Here is a 14246-nt window from a genome sequence, read left to right on the forward strand (position 1 = left end):
AAGGTTATGGCAGCCCGTGCTGGGAATGCAGTGGAGGAAATGGGAGGGGGACATAAGCATGGAGAAGGCAAGAACTTACCACCCCAGTGTTGGGTGTTTGTTCTGGTTTTGTCTGACTAGACTGGAAGCAGATCAATCAGATGCACTGTTCGGGTTCCCACAATGCTTCATTCACCCTGTTTACCCTGCGCTCCCCTTTCTGGTCCTGGTCATTATTCCTTCCCACCAACCTGGACTCCCAACTGGTTACCTGCTCTTTCTATGGGAAGACTTTCTTTAGTTATTTGTTGTAGTGAGTGCTGTGTAATGGAGACAAATTCTCTCAGCTTTTGCCTGAAATGTCTTTATTTCACTTTCACTTTTTAACTATATTTTTGCTGGATATAGAATTCTAAGTTGGTAGTTAGTTTGTTTTCTTCAAGCAGCCATTCAAGAGCTTGTTCCATCGTCTTCTGACCACCATTCTGACCACCATTGTTTGTGATGAGAAGCCAGCCGTCACTCTCCTTGTAGCTCCCATGAATTAATGTCTTTTTTCTCCTCTGACTGTTTTTATGAATATCTCGTTCTCTGTAGTTCTCAGCAGTTTGACTTGATGCTGCTACTTGCATGGTTTTCTTTGTATTCATCCTGCTTGGGATATACTGCCCTTCTTGGATCTATAGACTTATGTCTTTCATCAATTTTGAAAAATTATTAGCCATTATCTCTTCAAAGATTGCTGACTCATACCATTCTCCTGTGGGGCTCTAGCTACATGGATGTTAAGCTATTTAATATGGTTCCACAGATCTAAGATCTTCTGCTCATGTTGTTTCAAAGTAATTTTTCTAAATTTCTTTTTCTTTTTCTTTTTCTTTTTTTTGGCCATGCCGCACGGCATGTGGGATCTTAGTTCCCTGACCAGGGATTAAACCCGCACCCCTTGCATTGGAAGAAGCATGGAGTCTTAACCACTGGACCACCAGGGAAGTCCAACTTTTCTAAATTTTAAAACAGCTTTAGATTTACAGAATTATTGCAAAGAGAGTACACAATTCCCAAATACTTCATACCACATCTTTTATCACATAAGTGTGATACATCTGTCACAAGTAATGAACCAATGTTTATATATTACTATTAATCCAGTCCATGCTTTATTCATATTTCCTCAGTTTTCCCTTCACGTCCTTTTCTGTCCCAGGACCCCACATGATTTAGTTGGCAAATCTCCTTGGACTCTTGGCTGTGATGGTTTCTCAGCCTTCCCTTGATTTTTATGATCTTGACAGTTTTTAGGAGGACTGGCCAGGTATTTTGTAGAATGTCTCTCATTTGTTTGATGTTCAGAGTGGGGTGATGTTTTGAGGAGGAAGCCTACAGACTAAGGGGACATAATTTCAGTGACTTACCACGTTGATGTCAACCTTGATCACATGGCTTGAGGTAGTGTTTGTCAGCTTCTTCCACTGTATAGGTACCTTTGTCCCCTCTCTTTCCACACTGTCCTCTTTGGAAGGAAGGCAGGACATGCATGAGTTACAAGGGGAGTTACACTACACATCCTTAGAGGTGGAGTTATCTATGCAATCTATTTGGAATTCTTCTGTTTGGAAGACTTGTCTATTCCACCACCACCCCCATTTTTTATTTATTCAACAATTTAAAAAAACAATTTGTCATTATGGACTCATGGATATTTATTTTATACTTTGAGTTATAATCCAATACTACTTCATTTTGTTGCTCAAATAGTTCCAACTTTGGCCATTGGGAGCTCTGTCAGTTGGCTTCTGTGCCCCTTCAACATACCCTATCATTGTGTGTTTGGGGTTTGGTGGGGAGGGTAACACTTTCTTACTTTGTGGCACTATAAGATATTCCAGGTTCACCTTGTATACTTCTTTCCCCAATTACAGAATCAATCATTTCTCCAAGGATCGTTGGTTCCTTTTTTTGGACAATAGTGTTAGAAACCAAGATCTGGGTGCCTATTTGCTCATTGCTTTTGGGTTGTTTTTGCTTCTGGTCGCTCTCAGCTGATGATCTATAAGTATTTGTGTATGTATCCATCTGTGTCTATAAGCTAACTGTGAGTTTATACTGATGTCTCCACCTCTAATCCATGACCACGTGGATCATTCCACCTCCTCGCTTGCTTATCTGTAACTACCCTTGTAGCAGTAACGCGCCTGGCCTTCTGCTAGCCATTTGCCTACTTATTCAGTTCCAACATACATGTGTGGTGGTTTCAGAATTGTTAACCTGTATTCCCATGGGGAACAACTTTATCAACTAGAGCACAGCACTGCATACAGCTCCTTTGCCTTCAGTTTTACAGTTTTTCTATTCATTTCCAAATTGATTTAGCTCAGCACCTTGTGCCTCTACCCCTTTTTAGTGAGGTTACTGCACACACTGTGATATATTTAGACTCTCATGCTGCATTTCACCCTGGGATTCCCTGACCTCCTAAATGTTCTTGTAAAATTTGCATACATTAAGGTTTACTCTTTGTGTTATAAAGTTCTGTGGGTTTTGGCAAGTGCCTAATATATTGTATTCACCATTGCAGTATTAGAATAATTTCACTACCCTGACTATTCCTGTGCTTCACCTCTTCACACCCACCAGCACCACCCCTGCATCACATCCCCCACCAAACTGCTGGCAATCACTGTTTACTCTCTCTGAATTTTTGGTTTTCCAGAATGTCATATAATTGGAATCAGTGTACCTAGTTTTTCAACCTGGCTTCTTTCACTTAGCAATATACACTTAAGATTCATCCATGTCAGCCTCCCATGGGGACCAGACTGAGGAGCAGTGGCGGAGCTTCGAGACTAGGGCGGTGCGAAAGATAGACAAAACAACCAGTGGAATAGGAAGCATCTTAAAATTAGAGGCGAGCGGCACGCCTCAGGCTGGTGCAACGTCACATCGGCCTCTGCCGCCGCAGGCTCGCCCCGCATCCGTACCCCTCCCTCCCCCTGGCCTGAGTGAGCCAGAGCCCCCGAATCAGCTGCTCCTTTAACCCCATCCTGTCTGAGTGAAGAACAGATGCCCTCAGGCAACCTACACACAGAGGCGGGTCCAAATCCAAAGCTGAACCCCAGGAGCTGTGCAAACAAAGAAGAGAAAGGGAAATTTCTCCCAGCAGCCTCAGGAGCAGCGGATTAAATCTCCACAATCAATTTGATGTGCCTGCATCTGTGGAATACCTGAATACACAATGAGTCATCCCAAATTGAGGAGGTGGACTTTGGGAGCAACGATATATATTTTTCCCCCTTTTTCTCTTTTTGTGAGTGTGTATGTGTATGCTACTGTGTGTGATTTTGTCTGTATAGCTTTGCTTTTACCATTTGCCCTAGGGCTCTATCTGTCCTTTTTTTTTTATTATTACTTAAAAAAATTTTTTTCGTAATAATTATTTTTTATTTTAATAACTTTATTTTATTTTATTTTATTTTCTCTTCTTCTTTCTTTCTTTCTTTCTTTTTTTTCTCCTTTTTATTCTGTGTCGTGTGGAGACAGGGTCTTGGTGCTCCAGCCAGGCATCAGGGCTGTGCCACTGAGGTGGGAGAGCCAAGTTCAGGACACTGGTACACAAGAGACCTCCCAGCTCCACATAATATCAAATGGTGAAAATCTCCCAGAGATCTCCATCTCAGTGCCAAGACCCAGCTCCACTCAATGACCAGCAAGCTACAGTGCAGGACACCCTATGCCAAACAACTAGCAAGACAGGAATACAACCTCATCCATTAGCACAGAGGCTGCCTAAAATCATAATAAGGCCACAGACACCCCAAAACACACCACCAGACATGGACGTGCCCACCAGAAAGACAAGATCCAGCCTCATCCACCAGAACACGGGCACTAGTCCCCTCCAGCAGGAAGCCTACACAACCCACTGAACCAACCTTAGCCACTGGGGACAGACACCAAAAACAACAGAAACTATGAATCTGCAGCCTATGAAAAGGAGACCCAAAACACAGTAAGTTAATCAAAATGAGAAGACAGAGAAACACACAGCAGATGAAGGAGCAAGGCAAAAACCCACCAGACCTAACAAATGAAGAGGAAATAGGCAGTCTACCTGAAAAAGAATTCAGAATAATGATAGTAAAGATGATCCAAAATCTTGGAAAGAGAATGGAGAAAATACAAGAAACGTTTAACAAGGACCTAGAAGAATTAAAGAGCAAACAAACAGAGATGAACAACACAATAAATGAAATTAAAAATTCTCTAGAAGGGATCAATAACAGAATAACTGAGGCAGAAGAGTGACTAAGTGACCTGGAAGATAAAATAGTGGAAATAACTACTGCAGAGCAGAATAAAGAAAAAAGAATGAAAAGAATTGAGGACAGTCTCAGAGACCTCTGGGACAACATTAAGCACACCAACATTCGAATTATAGGGGTCCCAGAGGAGGAAATGAAAAAGAAAGGGTCTGAGAAAATATTTGAAGAGATTATAGTTGAAAACTTCCCTAATGTGGGAAAAGAAATAGTTAATCAAGTCCAGGAAGCACAGAGCGTCCCACACAGGATAAATCCAAGGAGAAACACACCAAGACACATATGAATCAAACTATCAAAAATTAAATACAAAGAGCAAATATTAAAAACAGCAAGGGAAAAACAACAAGTAACACATAAGGGAATCCCCATAAGGTTAACAGCTGATCTTTCAGCAGAAACTCTGCAAGCCAGAAGGTAGTGGCAGAACATATTTAAAGTGATGAAAGAGAAAAACCTACAACCAAGATTACTCTACCCAACAAGGATCTCATTCAGATTTGATGGAGAAATTAAAAGCTTTACAGACAAGCAAAAGCTAAGAGAATTCAGCACCACCAAACCAGCTTTACAACAAATGTTAAAGGAACTTCTCTAGGCAGGAAACACAAGAGAAGGAAAAGACCTACAATAATAAACCCAAAACAATTAAGAAAATGGTAATAGGAACATACATATCAATAATTACCTTAAATGTAAATGAATTAAATGCTCCAACCAAAAGACATAGACTGGCTGAATGGATACAAAAACAAGACCCGTATATATGCTGTCTACAAGAGACCCATTTCAGACCTAAGGACACATACAGACTGAAAGTGAGGGGATGGAAAAAGATATTCAAATGCAAATGGAAATCAAAGCTGGAGTAACAATTCTCATATCAGACAAAATAGACATGAAAACAAAGACTATTACAAGAGACAAAGAAGGACACTACATAATGATCAAGGGATCAATCCAAGAAGAAGATATAACAATTGTAAATATTTATGCACCCAATATAGGAGCACCTCAATACATAAGGCAAATACTAACAGCCATAAAAGGGGAAATCGACAGTAACACAATCATAGTAGGGGACTTTAACACCCCACTTTCACCAATGGACAGATCATCCAAAATGAAAATAAATAAGGAAACACAAGCTTTCAATGATGCATTAAACAAGATGAACTTAATTGATATTTATAGGACATTCCATCCCAAAACAACAGAATACACATTCTTCTCAAGTGCTCATGGAACATTCTCCAGGATAGATCATATCTTGGGTCACAAATCAAGCTTTGGTAAATTTAAGAAAATTGAAATCGTATCAAATATCTTTTCCGACCACAACGCTATGAAACTAGATATCAATTACAGGAAAAAACCTTAAGAAATACAAACACATGGAGGCTAAACAATACACTACTAAATAACTAAGAGATCACTGAAGAAATCAAAGGGGAAATCAAAAAATACCTAGAAACAAATGACAGTGAACACACAACAACCCAAAACCTATGGGATGCAGCAAAAGCAGTTCTAAGAGGGAAGTTTATAGCTATACAAGCCTACCTTAAGAAACAAGAAACATCTCAAATAAACAACCTAACCTTACACCTAAAGCAATTAGAGAAAGAACAAAAAACCCCAAAGTTAGCAGAAGGAAAGAAATCATAAAGATCAGATCAGAAATAAATGAAAAAGAAATGAAGGAAATGATAGCAAAGATCAATAAAACTAAAAGCTGGTTCTTTGAGAAGATAAAATTGATAAACCATTACCAAGGCTTATCAAGAAAAAAAGGGAGAAATCTCAAATCAATAGAATTAGAAATAAAAAAGAAGTAACAACTGACACTGCAGAAATACAAAGGATCATGAGAGATTACTACAAGCAACTATATGCCAATAAAATGGACAAACTGGAAGAAATGGACAAGTTCTTAGAAATGCACAACCTTCTGAGATGAACCAGGAAGAAATAGAAAATATGAACAGACCAATCACAAGCACTGAAATTGAAACTGTGATTAAAAATCTTCCAACAAACAAAAGCCCAGGACCAGATGGCCTCACAGGCAAATTCTATCAAACATTTAGAGAAGAGCTAACAGCTATCCTTCTCAAACTCTTCCAAAATATAGCAGAGGGAGGAACACTCCCAAACTCATTCTACGAGGCCACCATCACCCTGATACCAAAGCCAGACAAAGATGTCACAAAGAAAGAAAACTACAGACCAATATCACTGATGAACATAGATGCAAAAATCCTCAACAGAATACTAGCAAACAGAATCCAACAGCACATTAAAAGGATCATACACTATGGTCAAGTGGGGTTTATCCCAGGAATGCAAGGACTCTTCAATATACGCAAATCAATCAACGTGATACACCATATTAACAAATTGAAGGAGAAAAACCATATGATCATCTCAATAGATGCAGAGAAAGCTTTCGACAAAATTCAACACCCATTTATGATAAAAACCCTCCAGAAAGTAGGCATAGAAGGAACTTTCCTCAACATAATAAAGGCCACATATGACAAACCCACAGTCAACATCGTCTTCAATGGTGAAAAACTGAAACCATTTCCACTAAGATCAGGAAGAAGACAAGGTTGCCCACTCTTACCACTATTATTCAACATAGTTTTGGAAGTTTTAGCCACAGCAATCAGAGAAGAAAAAGAAATAAAAGGAATCCAAATCGGAAAAGAAGTAAAGCTGTCACTGTTTGCAGGTGACATGATACTATACATAGAGAATCCTAAAGATAACACCAGAAAACTCCTAGAGCTAATCAATGAATTGGTAAAGTAGCAGGATACAAAATTAATGCACAGAAATCTCTTGCATTCTTATACACTGATGAAAAATCTGAAAGTGAAATTAAGAAAACACTCCCATTTACCACTGCAACAAAAAGAATTAAATATCTAGGAATAAACCTACCTAAGGAGACAAAAGACCTGTATGCAGAAAATTATAAGACACTGATGAAAGAAATTAAAGATGATACAAATACATGGAGAGATATACCATGTTCTTGGATTGGAAGAATCAACATTGTGAAAATGACTCTACTACCCAAAGCAATCTACAGATTCAATGCAACCCCTATCAAACTACCACTGGCATTTTTCACAGAACTAGAACAAAAAATTTCACAATTTGTATGGAAACACAAAAGACCCCTAATAGCCAAAGCAATCGTGAGAAAGAAAAACGGAGCTGGAGGAATCAGGCTCCCTGACTTCAGACTATACTACAAAGCTACAGTAATCAAGACAATATGGTACTGGCACAAAAACAGAAATATAGATCAATGGAACTGGATAGAAAGCCCAGAGATAAACCCATGCACATATGGTCACCTTATCTTTGATAAAGGAGGCAAGAATATACAGTGGAGAAGAGACAGTCTCTTCAATAAGTGGTGCTGGGAAAACTGGACAGCTACATGTAAAAGAATGAAATTACAACACTCCCTAACACCATACACAAAAATAAACTCAAGATGGGTTAAAGACCTAAATGTAAGGCCAGACACCATCAAACTCTTAGAGGAAAACATAGGCAGAACACTCTATGACATAAATCACAGCAAGATCCTTTTTGACCCACCTCCTAGAGAAATGGAAATAAAACAAAAATAAACAAATGGGACCTAATGAAACTTAAAAGCTTTTGCACAGCAAAGGAAACCATAAACAAGACGAAAAGACAACCCTCAGAATGGGAGAAAATATTTGCAGATGAAGCAACTGACAAAGGATTAATCTCCAAAACATACAAGCAACTCATGCAGCTCAATATCAAAAAAACAAACAACCCAATCCAAAAATGGGCAGAAGACCTAAATAGACATTTCTCCAAAGAAGATATACAGATTGCCAACAAACAGATGAAAGAATGCTCAACATCATTAATCATTAAAGAAATGCAAATCAAAACTACAATGAGATATCATCTCACACTGGTCAGAATGGCCATCATCAAAAAATCTACAAAGAATAAATGCTGGAGAGGATGTGGAGAAAAGGGAACCCTCTTGCACTGTTGGTGGGAATGTAAACTGATACAGCCACTATGGAGAACAGTATGGAGGTTCCTTAAAAAACTAAAAATAGAACTACCATACGACCCAGCAATCCCACTACTGGGCATATACCCTGAGAAAACCATAATTCAAAAAGAGTCATGTACCAAAATGTTCATTGCAGCTCTATTTACAATAGCCAGGACATGGAAGCAACCTAAGTGTCCATCAACAGATGAATGGGTAAAGAAGATGTGGCATACATATACAATGACATATTACTCAGCCATAAAAAGGAACGAAACTGAGTTATTTGTAGTGAGGTGGATGGACCTAGAGACTGTCATACAGAGTGAAGTAAGTCAGAAAGAGAAAAACAAATACAGTATGCTAACACATATATATGGAATCTAAAAACAAAAAAAAAAGAAAGAAAAAAAGAAAATGGTCAGAAGAACCTAGGAGCAAGACGGGAATAAATATACAGACCTACTAGAGAATGGACTTGAGGATATGGGGAGGGTGAAGGGTAAGCTGGGACAAAGTGAGAGAGTGACATGGACATATATACACTACCAAACGTAAAATAGATAGCTAGTGGGAAGCAGCCGCATAGCACAGGGAGATCAGCTCGGTGCTTTGTGACCACCTAGAGGGGTGGGATAGGGAGGGTGGGGTGGAGGGAGATGAAAGAAGGAAGAGGTATGGGGACATATGTATAGGTATAACTGATTCACTTTGTTATAAAGCAGAAACTGACACACCATTGTAAAGCAATTATACTCTAATAAAGATGTCAAAAAAAAATTAGATGCAAGAGCATAAGGGAATTGAGATTAAAATAAAAGGTACATTTTGGATCAGTAGCAAAACTTATTCAATAGAAGTGGGAAAATATGGCTATCATTAATAAATTCTAGATACAGCAACTAGTTAAAAGTAAAAAGTAATGAAACTGTAAAAGTATCAGAAACCTGGGAGACTTGAAGTAAATTATTCATTAGGAATACCTTTCTAAGATACAAAGAAAAAAGGATACATTTAATTATATAAGAATTAAATTTTTCCTCATGGCAAAATGCACTACAAAGGTCAGAAAACAAGCAAAAGAAATTGGGAAATATATTTAGAAATAGATATGCTTTCTTTACAACTTTTGAGAGAAGCACATGTTTTCTTCCTTTAACCTGTTATGTGGGTATTAATCTATAATGTAAGTGCACGGTTCCTTTCCTTTCATCTGTAATGTGAGTGTCAACATGGGGCACTGTTTCCAAGCACAGACTTCGGATGTTCCTGTACTGGTCCCATCACTGACCATCCACAAAAACTTGCAAATGTTGCTTTACTTTCCTTGGGGTTAGAGTCGTAGCTAAGAAATGGAAGCAAAATAGAACCTTCGCCCAGGGATAATAGAAGGTTTAAAGGAGTAAATATGTAAATGACTTAGGACAGTGCCTAGTACAAGAGAGAGCAATAGAAGTACTTATCAATTTTTTAAAGAGACAGATGAAAGAAATAAAATGTGGTGATTTCAATCTATTGATATATTTTCTTGACATTAAACTACCTTTTCATTCAAAAAAAAAAGATTCATCCATGTCTTTTTGTGGCTTGAAAGCTTTTTTCTTTTTATTGCTGAATAATAATTCCATTCAATAAATGTAATACAGTTTATTCATAATCCTATTGAAGGACATCATGGTTGCTTCTAGTTTTTTGTTTTTTGTTTTTTGAAGTTATAAATAAGTCTGCTATAAACATTCACATTCAGGTGTTTGTGTAGACATAAGTTTTCAAGTCAGTTGGCTAGACACCTAGGAATGGAGTTGCTGTATCATATTGTAAGACAGTGTTTGGTTTTTTAAGAGTCTGACAAACTGTCTTCCAAGACAACAAACGGTTCCCACTGTACCGTTTTTCATTCCCACCAGCAATGAGTGAGTTCCCAGGGCTCTGCACCCTCACCAGCAGTTGACATCATCAGTTTTTTATTTTGTCCATTCAAATAGGCATGTCATGGTATCTCACTGCTGTTTGGGTTTTTTTTTAATTTATTTATTTATTTATTTTTGGCTGTGTTGGGTCTTCGTTTCTGTGCGAGGGCTTTCTCTAGTTGCGGCAAGCGGGGGCCACTCTTCATCGCGGTGCGCGGGCCTCTCACTGTCGCAGCCTCTCTTGTTGCGGAGCACAAGCTCCAGACGCGCAGGCTCAGTAGTTGTGGCTCACGGGCTTAGTTGCTCCGCGGCATGTGGGATCTTCCCAGACCAGGTCTTGAACCCGTGTCCCCTGCATTGGCAGGCAGACTCTTAACCACTGCACCACCAGGGAAGCCCTCTCACTGCTGTTTTAATTTACAATTTCCTAATGAAAAATTATGTTAAGCATCTTTTCATATGTTTACTTTTCAACTGTGTATTTTCTTTGGTGAGGTGTCTTCATATCCTTTGCCCATTTTTTAATTGGGATTATGTTATCTTATTTTTGAGTTTTAAGAGTTCGTTGTATTTTTTGGATGCCAGTGTTTCATCAGATATGTATTTGCAAATATTTTCTCTCAGTTTGTGGCTCTTTTTTCGTTTTCTTAACAAGACTTTCACAGAGCAGAAATTTTCACTTTAATGAAGTCTCACTTGTCGATTTTTTCTTTCATGGATCATGCTATTTGTGTCGTATTTTAAAAGTCATCACCAAACCCAAAGTCATGTAGGTTTTCTCCTGTCTTCTTCAAGAAGTTTTACAGTTGTGCATATTATATTTATGTCTGTGGTTTATTTTGAGTTAATTTTTGTGTAAGGCATAAGGCCTGTGTCTAATTTTTTTGGTTTGTTTTTGTATTTGAATGTCCAATTTTCCTTTTGGAACATTTATTGAATGGCTATACTTTCTCCATCGAATTGCCTTTGCTCCTCTGTCAAAGGTCAGTTGACTGTATTTGTGTGGGTCCATTTCTGGGCTCTCTATTCTGTTGCATTGATCTATGTGTCTCTTCTTTTGCCAATACTATGCCTTGTAGCCTTATTCCTACAAGGCTTACTTGTAGCCTTATCGTAAGTCTTGAAATCAAGTCATGTGTCTCTCCAACTTCATTCTTCTTCATTGTTGTTGTCTGTTCTAGCTACTCGAGCCTTTCCATACAAACTTCAGAATCAGTTGGTCAATAAATACAAAATAGCTTGCTGGGATTTTGATTGGAATTATTTTGAATCTGTAGATCAAGTTAAGAAGAATCAACATCTTGATAATACTGTCTTCCGGTCCATGAACACGGAATATCTTTCCATTTCTTTACATATTTGATTTTTTTCATCAGTGTTTTATAGTTTTCCACATATAGGTCCTGTACATATTCTGTTAGATTTATACCTAACTTTTTCATTTTTTAGGTGCTATTGTAAACGGTATTGCTTTGATAATTTCAAATTCCAGTTGTTCGTTGCTAATATATAAGAAAGCAATTTGTATATTAATCTTGTATCCTGCCACCTACTATAGTCTCTTATTAGTTCCAGGAGCTTTTTGTTGTTGTTGTCTACATAGATGACCATGTCATCTGCAAATAGAGTTGTATTACTTCCTTTCCTGTCTGTGTTACCTATATTTCCTTTTCTTGTCATATTGAACCAGTAGGACCTCTCATGTGATGTTGGATAGGAGAGATGAGAGAGGACAGTGCTGCTTGTTCCCAGTCTTAGGGGAAATCACCCAGTCTCTCACTGTTAACTACCATGTCAGCTCTGGGTGTTTTTTAGATGTTTTTCTCCATTCGGTTTTTTCATCTTTTTCCTTTGTGCTTCAGGTTGGATCATTGATACTGACCTATATATGCTGACACTAATACTTTCTTTTGCAGTATTCAGTGTGTTGTTAAACCTAAAAAATGAATTCCTCACTCTTTTTATTGCATTTCTATTTAGTTCTTTTGTAGAGTCCCATTTATCTGGTAAAATTCACCATCTATCTACATATTTTTCCGTCTTTTGTACAAGACCCTTTATCTTAATTATCATGGTGATTTTAAAGACTTTGTCTGCTAACTCTGACATCAGGTCACCAACGAATCCACTTTGAACTGTTTTGGGTTTTTTTTCTTGGTTATGGGCCACATTTGCCTGTTTCCTCATGCAGGAGGATTTCTCCCAGCTTTCCTGCCCTGGCCCTGCCTTCACCTGCATTATCGCCTTGCATTATGGGAGGCCCCAGAGAAAGAACCAGAGCCTTGTGTAACAGGGGCTCCTTGGAAACCGGATCCCTCCCTCCAGCCCACGGGCAGGAGCAAAGGGCTTGTTAAAAATCCCCGCACTCCATGACCCTCCTGGAGGAGGCCTGCCCCTCCTGCTGCCCCGGTTGCAGGTGAAATAGCCGCAGGTCCCTCTGGTCCTGGGAGGGCTCGGCCCTTTCTGGAATTCGGTTCACTCAGGTTTCTTGATGTCTTCAGCTCTCATGTCGCTTCTCCAGCTTGCTGTCCTTGTTAGGTGGTAGCCACAATCTGCTTAGACTTTCTGCGTCCTAATGAGAAGCAAAGACCCCTTCTCCCCCACCATCTCTTTGGCCAGAGCTCAGATGCCTAGTTCACTCTTCCACCGAGGGCGTGGCCCCTGTCCAGAGGCCCTGGGTTGCTGAGACCAGCAGACGCCGTGGGGCAGACAGACGTAGCACCCACCGAGCACTGCATCTCTGTTTCTGATCCACGGGACCGTCCACGGTTTGCCTCAATCCATGCATCACTTTTCTCCTTTTCCACTGGACTGGGGGCCCCTTACGGGCAGGGCCCGTGTGAGACTCAGACCTGAATCTCCAGAGCCCAGCACCAGGGCTGGTCGATAATATTAGCAAATGTTGGATTCATGGATGAACAAATGGATGGGAGGAAAGAGCAGCCACTAACAGGTGGAGGAGAAACACCTCTCCCCACCCCCCCGCCCCCCAGATCACACGTCTCATAAACACTCCCTCCAATGGCCAGGCCCCCAGGGGACACCCAGCACGTTCAGGGCCTCCTACACCCTCTGCGGTCTCAGGGGCCGGGCTGAACCGGGTCCCAGGCTTGCCCACGGCCCTGACCTGGATGAGGCCCTGTTCCCTCCTGCCCAACTCTCCGTGGGTCTCCCTGATGGGGAAGGCGGCCAGGCCTGGTGGGCTCTCTCCCTGGACCTGACCCTCCCCCTTCCCTCCACTCACGCACCCCCTCCAGGCCGATGCTGACCAGGCAGTGCCCGCCCCCCACGTAGTGGACAAATGAGGGAGGGCGGCTTTGCGCTTTCAGCTGCCCGCACAGGTGGAGGGGCTGGAGCTGAGGCCAGTGGGTCAGAAAGAGACCCCTCAGAGGACATCCTTTCCCCCTTAAAGGGCCTATCGTCCCTGTCTTGGTAGACCCCAGGAGCTGCCCACCCTGGCCTGGGTGAGGCCCATGACCCCGCGGTAGAGGAGGATGTCAGAGGGCACTTCTTAGGGGAAGAGGTTCTGCCTCAGGACCCCTCTGGGCCCGTCAGCTGCGGCCCCAGGGCCGGTGGGCCTGGAGAGTGGGGCTGACAAGCCAGGGGAGCCCCCTCCCCCTCTGCTCAGGTTTGAGCTCTGCTGGAGCCCCTGTGTCTTGGTTGCCTGGTGACCAGCCCTCACTACAGCGGGAAGGGGTCGCAGCCCTACACAAGGAATCCCCAGAGCCCCCAGGACCCCCCTCCGCAGGAGAATGCCTGTGCTGCCCCAGGTCGGCCCCAAGGCACCCGGGAAGCGGTGGCGGCAGAAGGAAAGCTGAGTGCTGTGTTTCTCCCCAGGGAAGCAGCTGCCACTCTTTACTAGCCGCCTTTGCTTCTCAAAGGAAGAGAAGACCACTGTAAAACGAACACCCCGAGGTAGCCCTGTCTTCCCTCCCAACACGACCCGAGCAGTGGGGTGCTAGGAAATGGCACCCC

General features: G+C 41.1%; 1 protein-coding gene across 2 annotated transcripts in view; it reads left to right on the forward strand.

The window, feature by feature from the left end:
- The window catches only part of MMEL1 (membrane metalloendopeptidase like 1), a 42682-nt gene that overhangs the window by 9351 nt on the left and 19085 nt on the right, over window positions 1-14246 (forward strand). The window contains exon 2 of one of the 2 annotated variants that reach the window (XM_082462961.1): window positions 14109-14186. The exons of the other annotated variant lie outside the window; for it this stretch is intronic. Within the exon in view, the coding sequence (XP_082319087.1) occupies window positions 14109-14186 (78 nt within the window). The remainder of the gene's footprint in view (window positions 1-14108; window positions 14187-14246) is intronic. 2 annotated transcript variants of the gene reach the window in all.

This window comes from Balaenoptera physalus (assembly GCF_965194825.1).
Source record: "Balaenoptera physalus genome assembly, chromosome: 1".
NCBI lineage: Eukaryota > Metazoa > Chordata > Mammalia > Artiodactyla > Balaenopteridae > Balaenoptera > Balaenoptera physalus.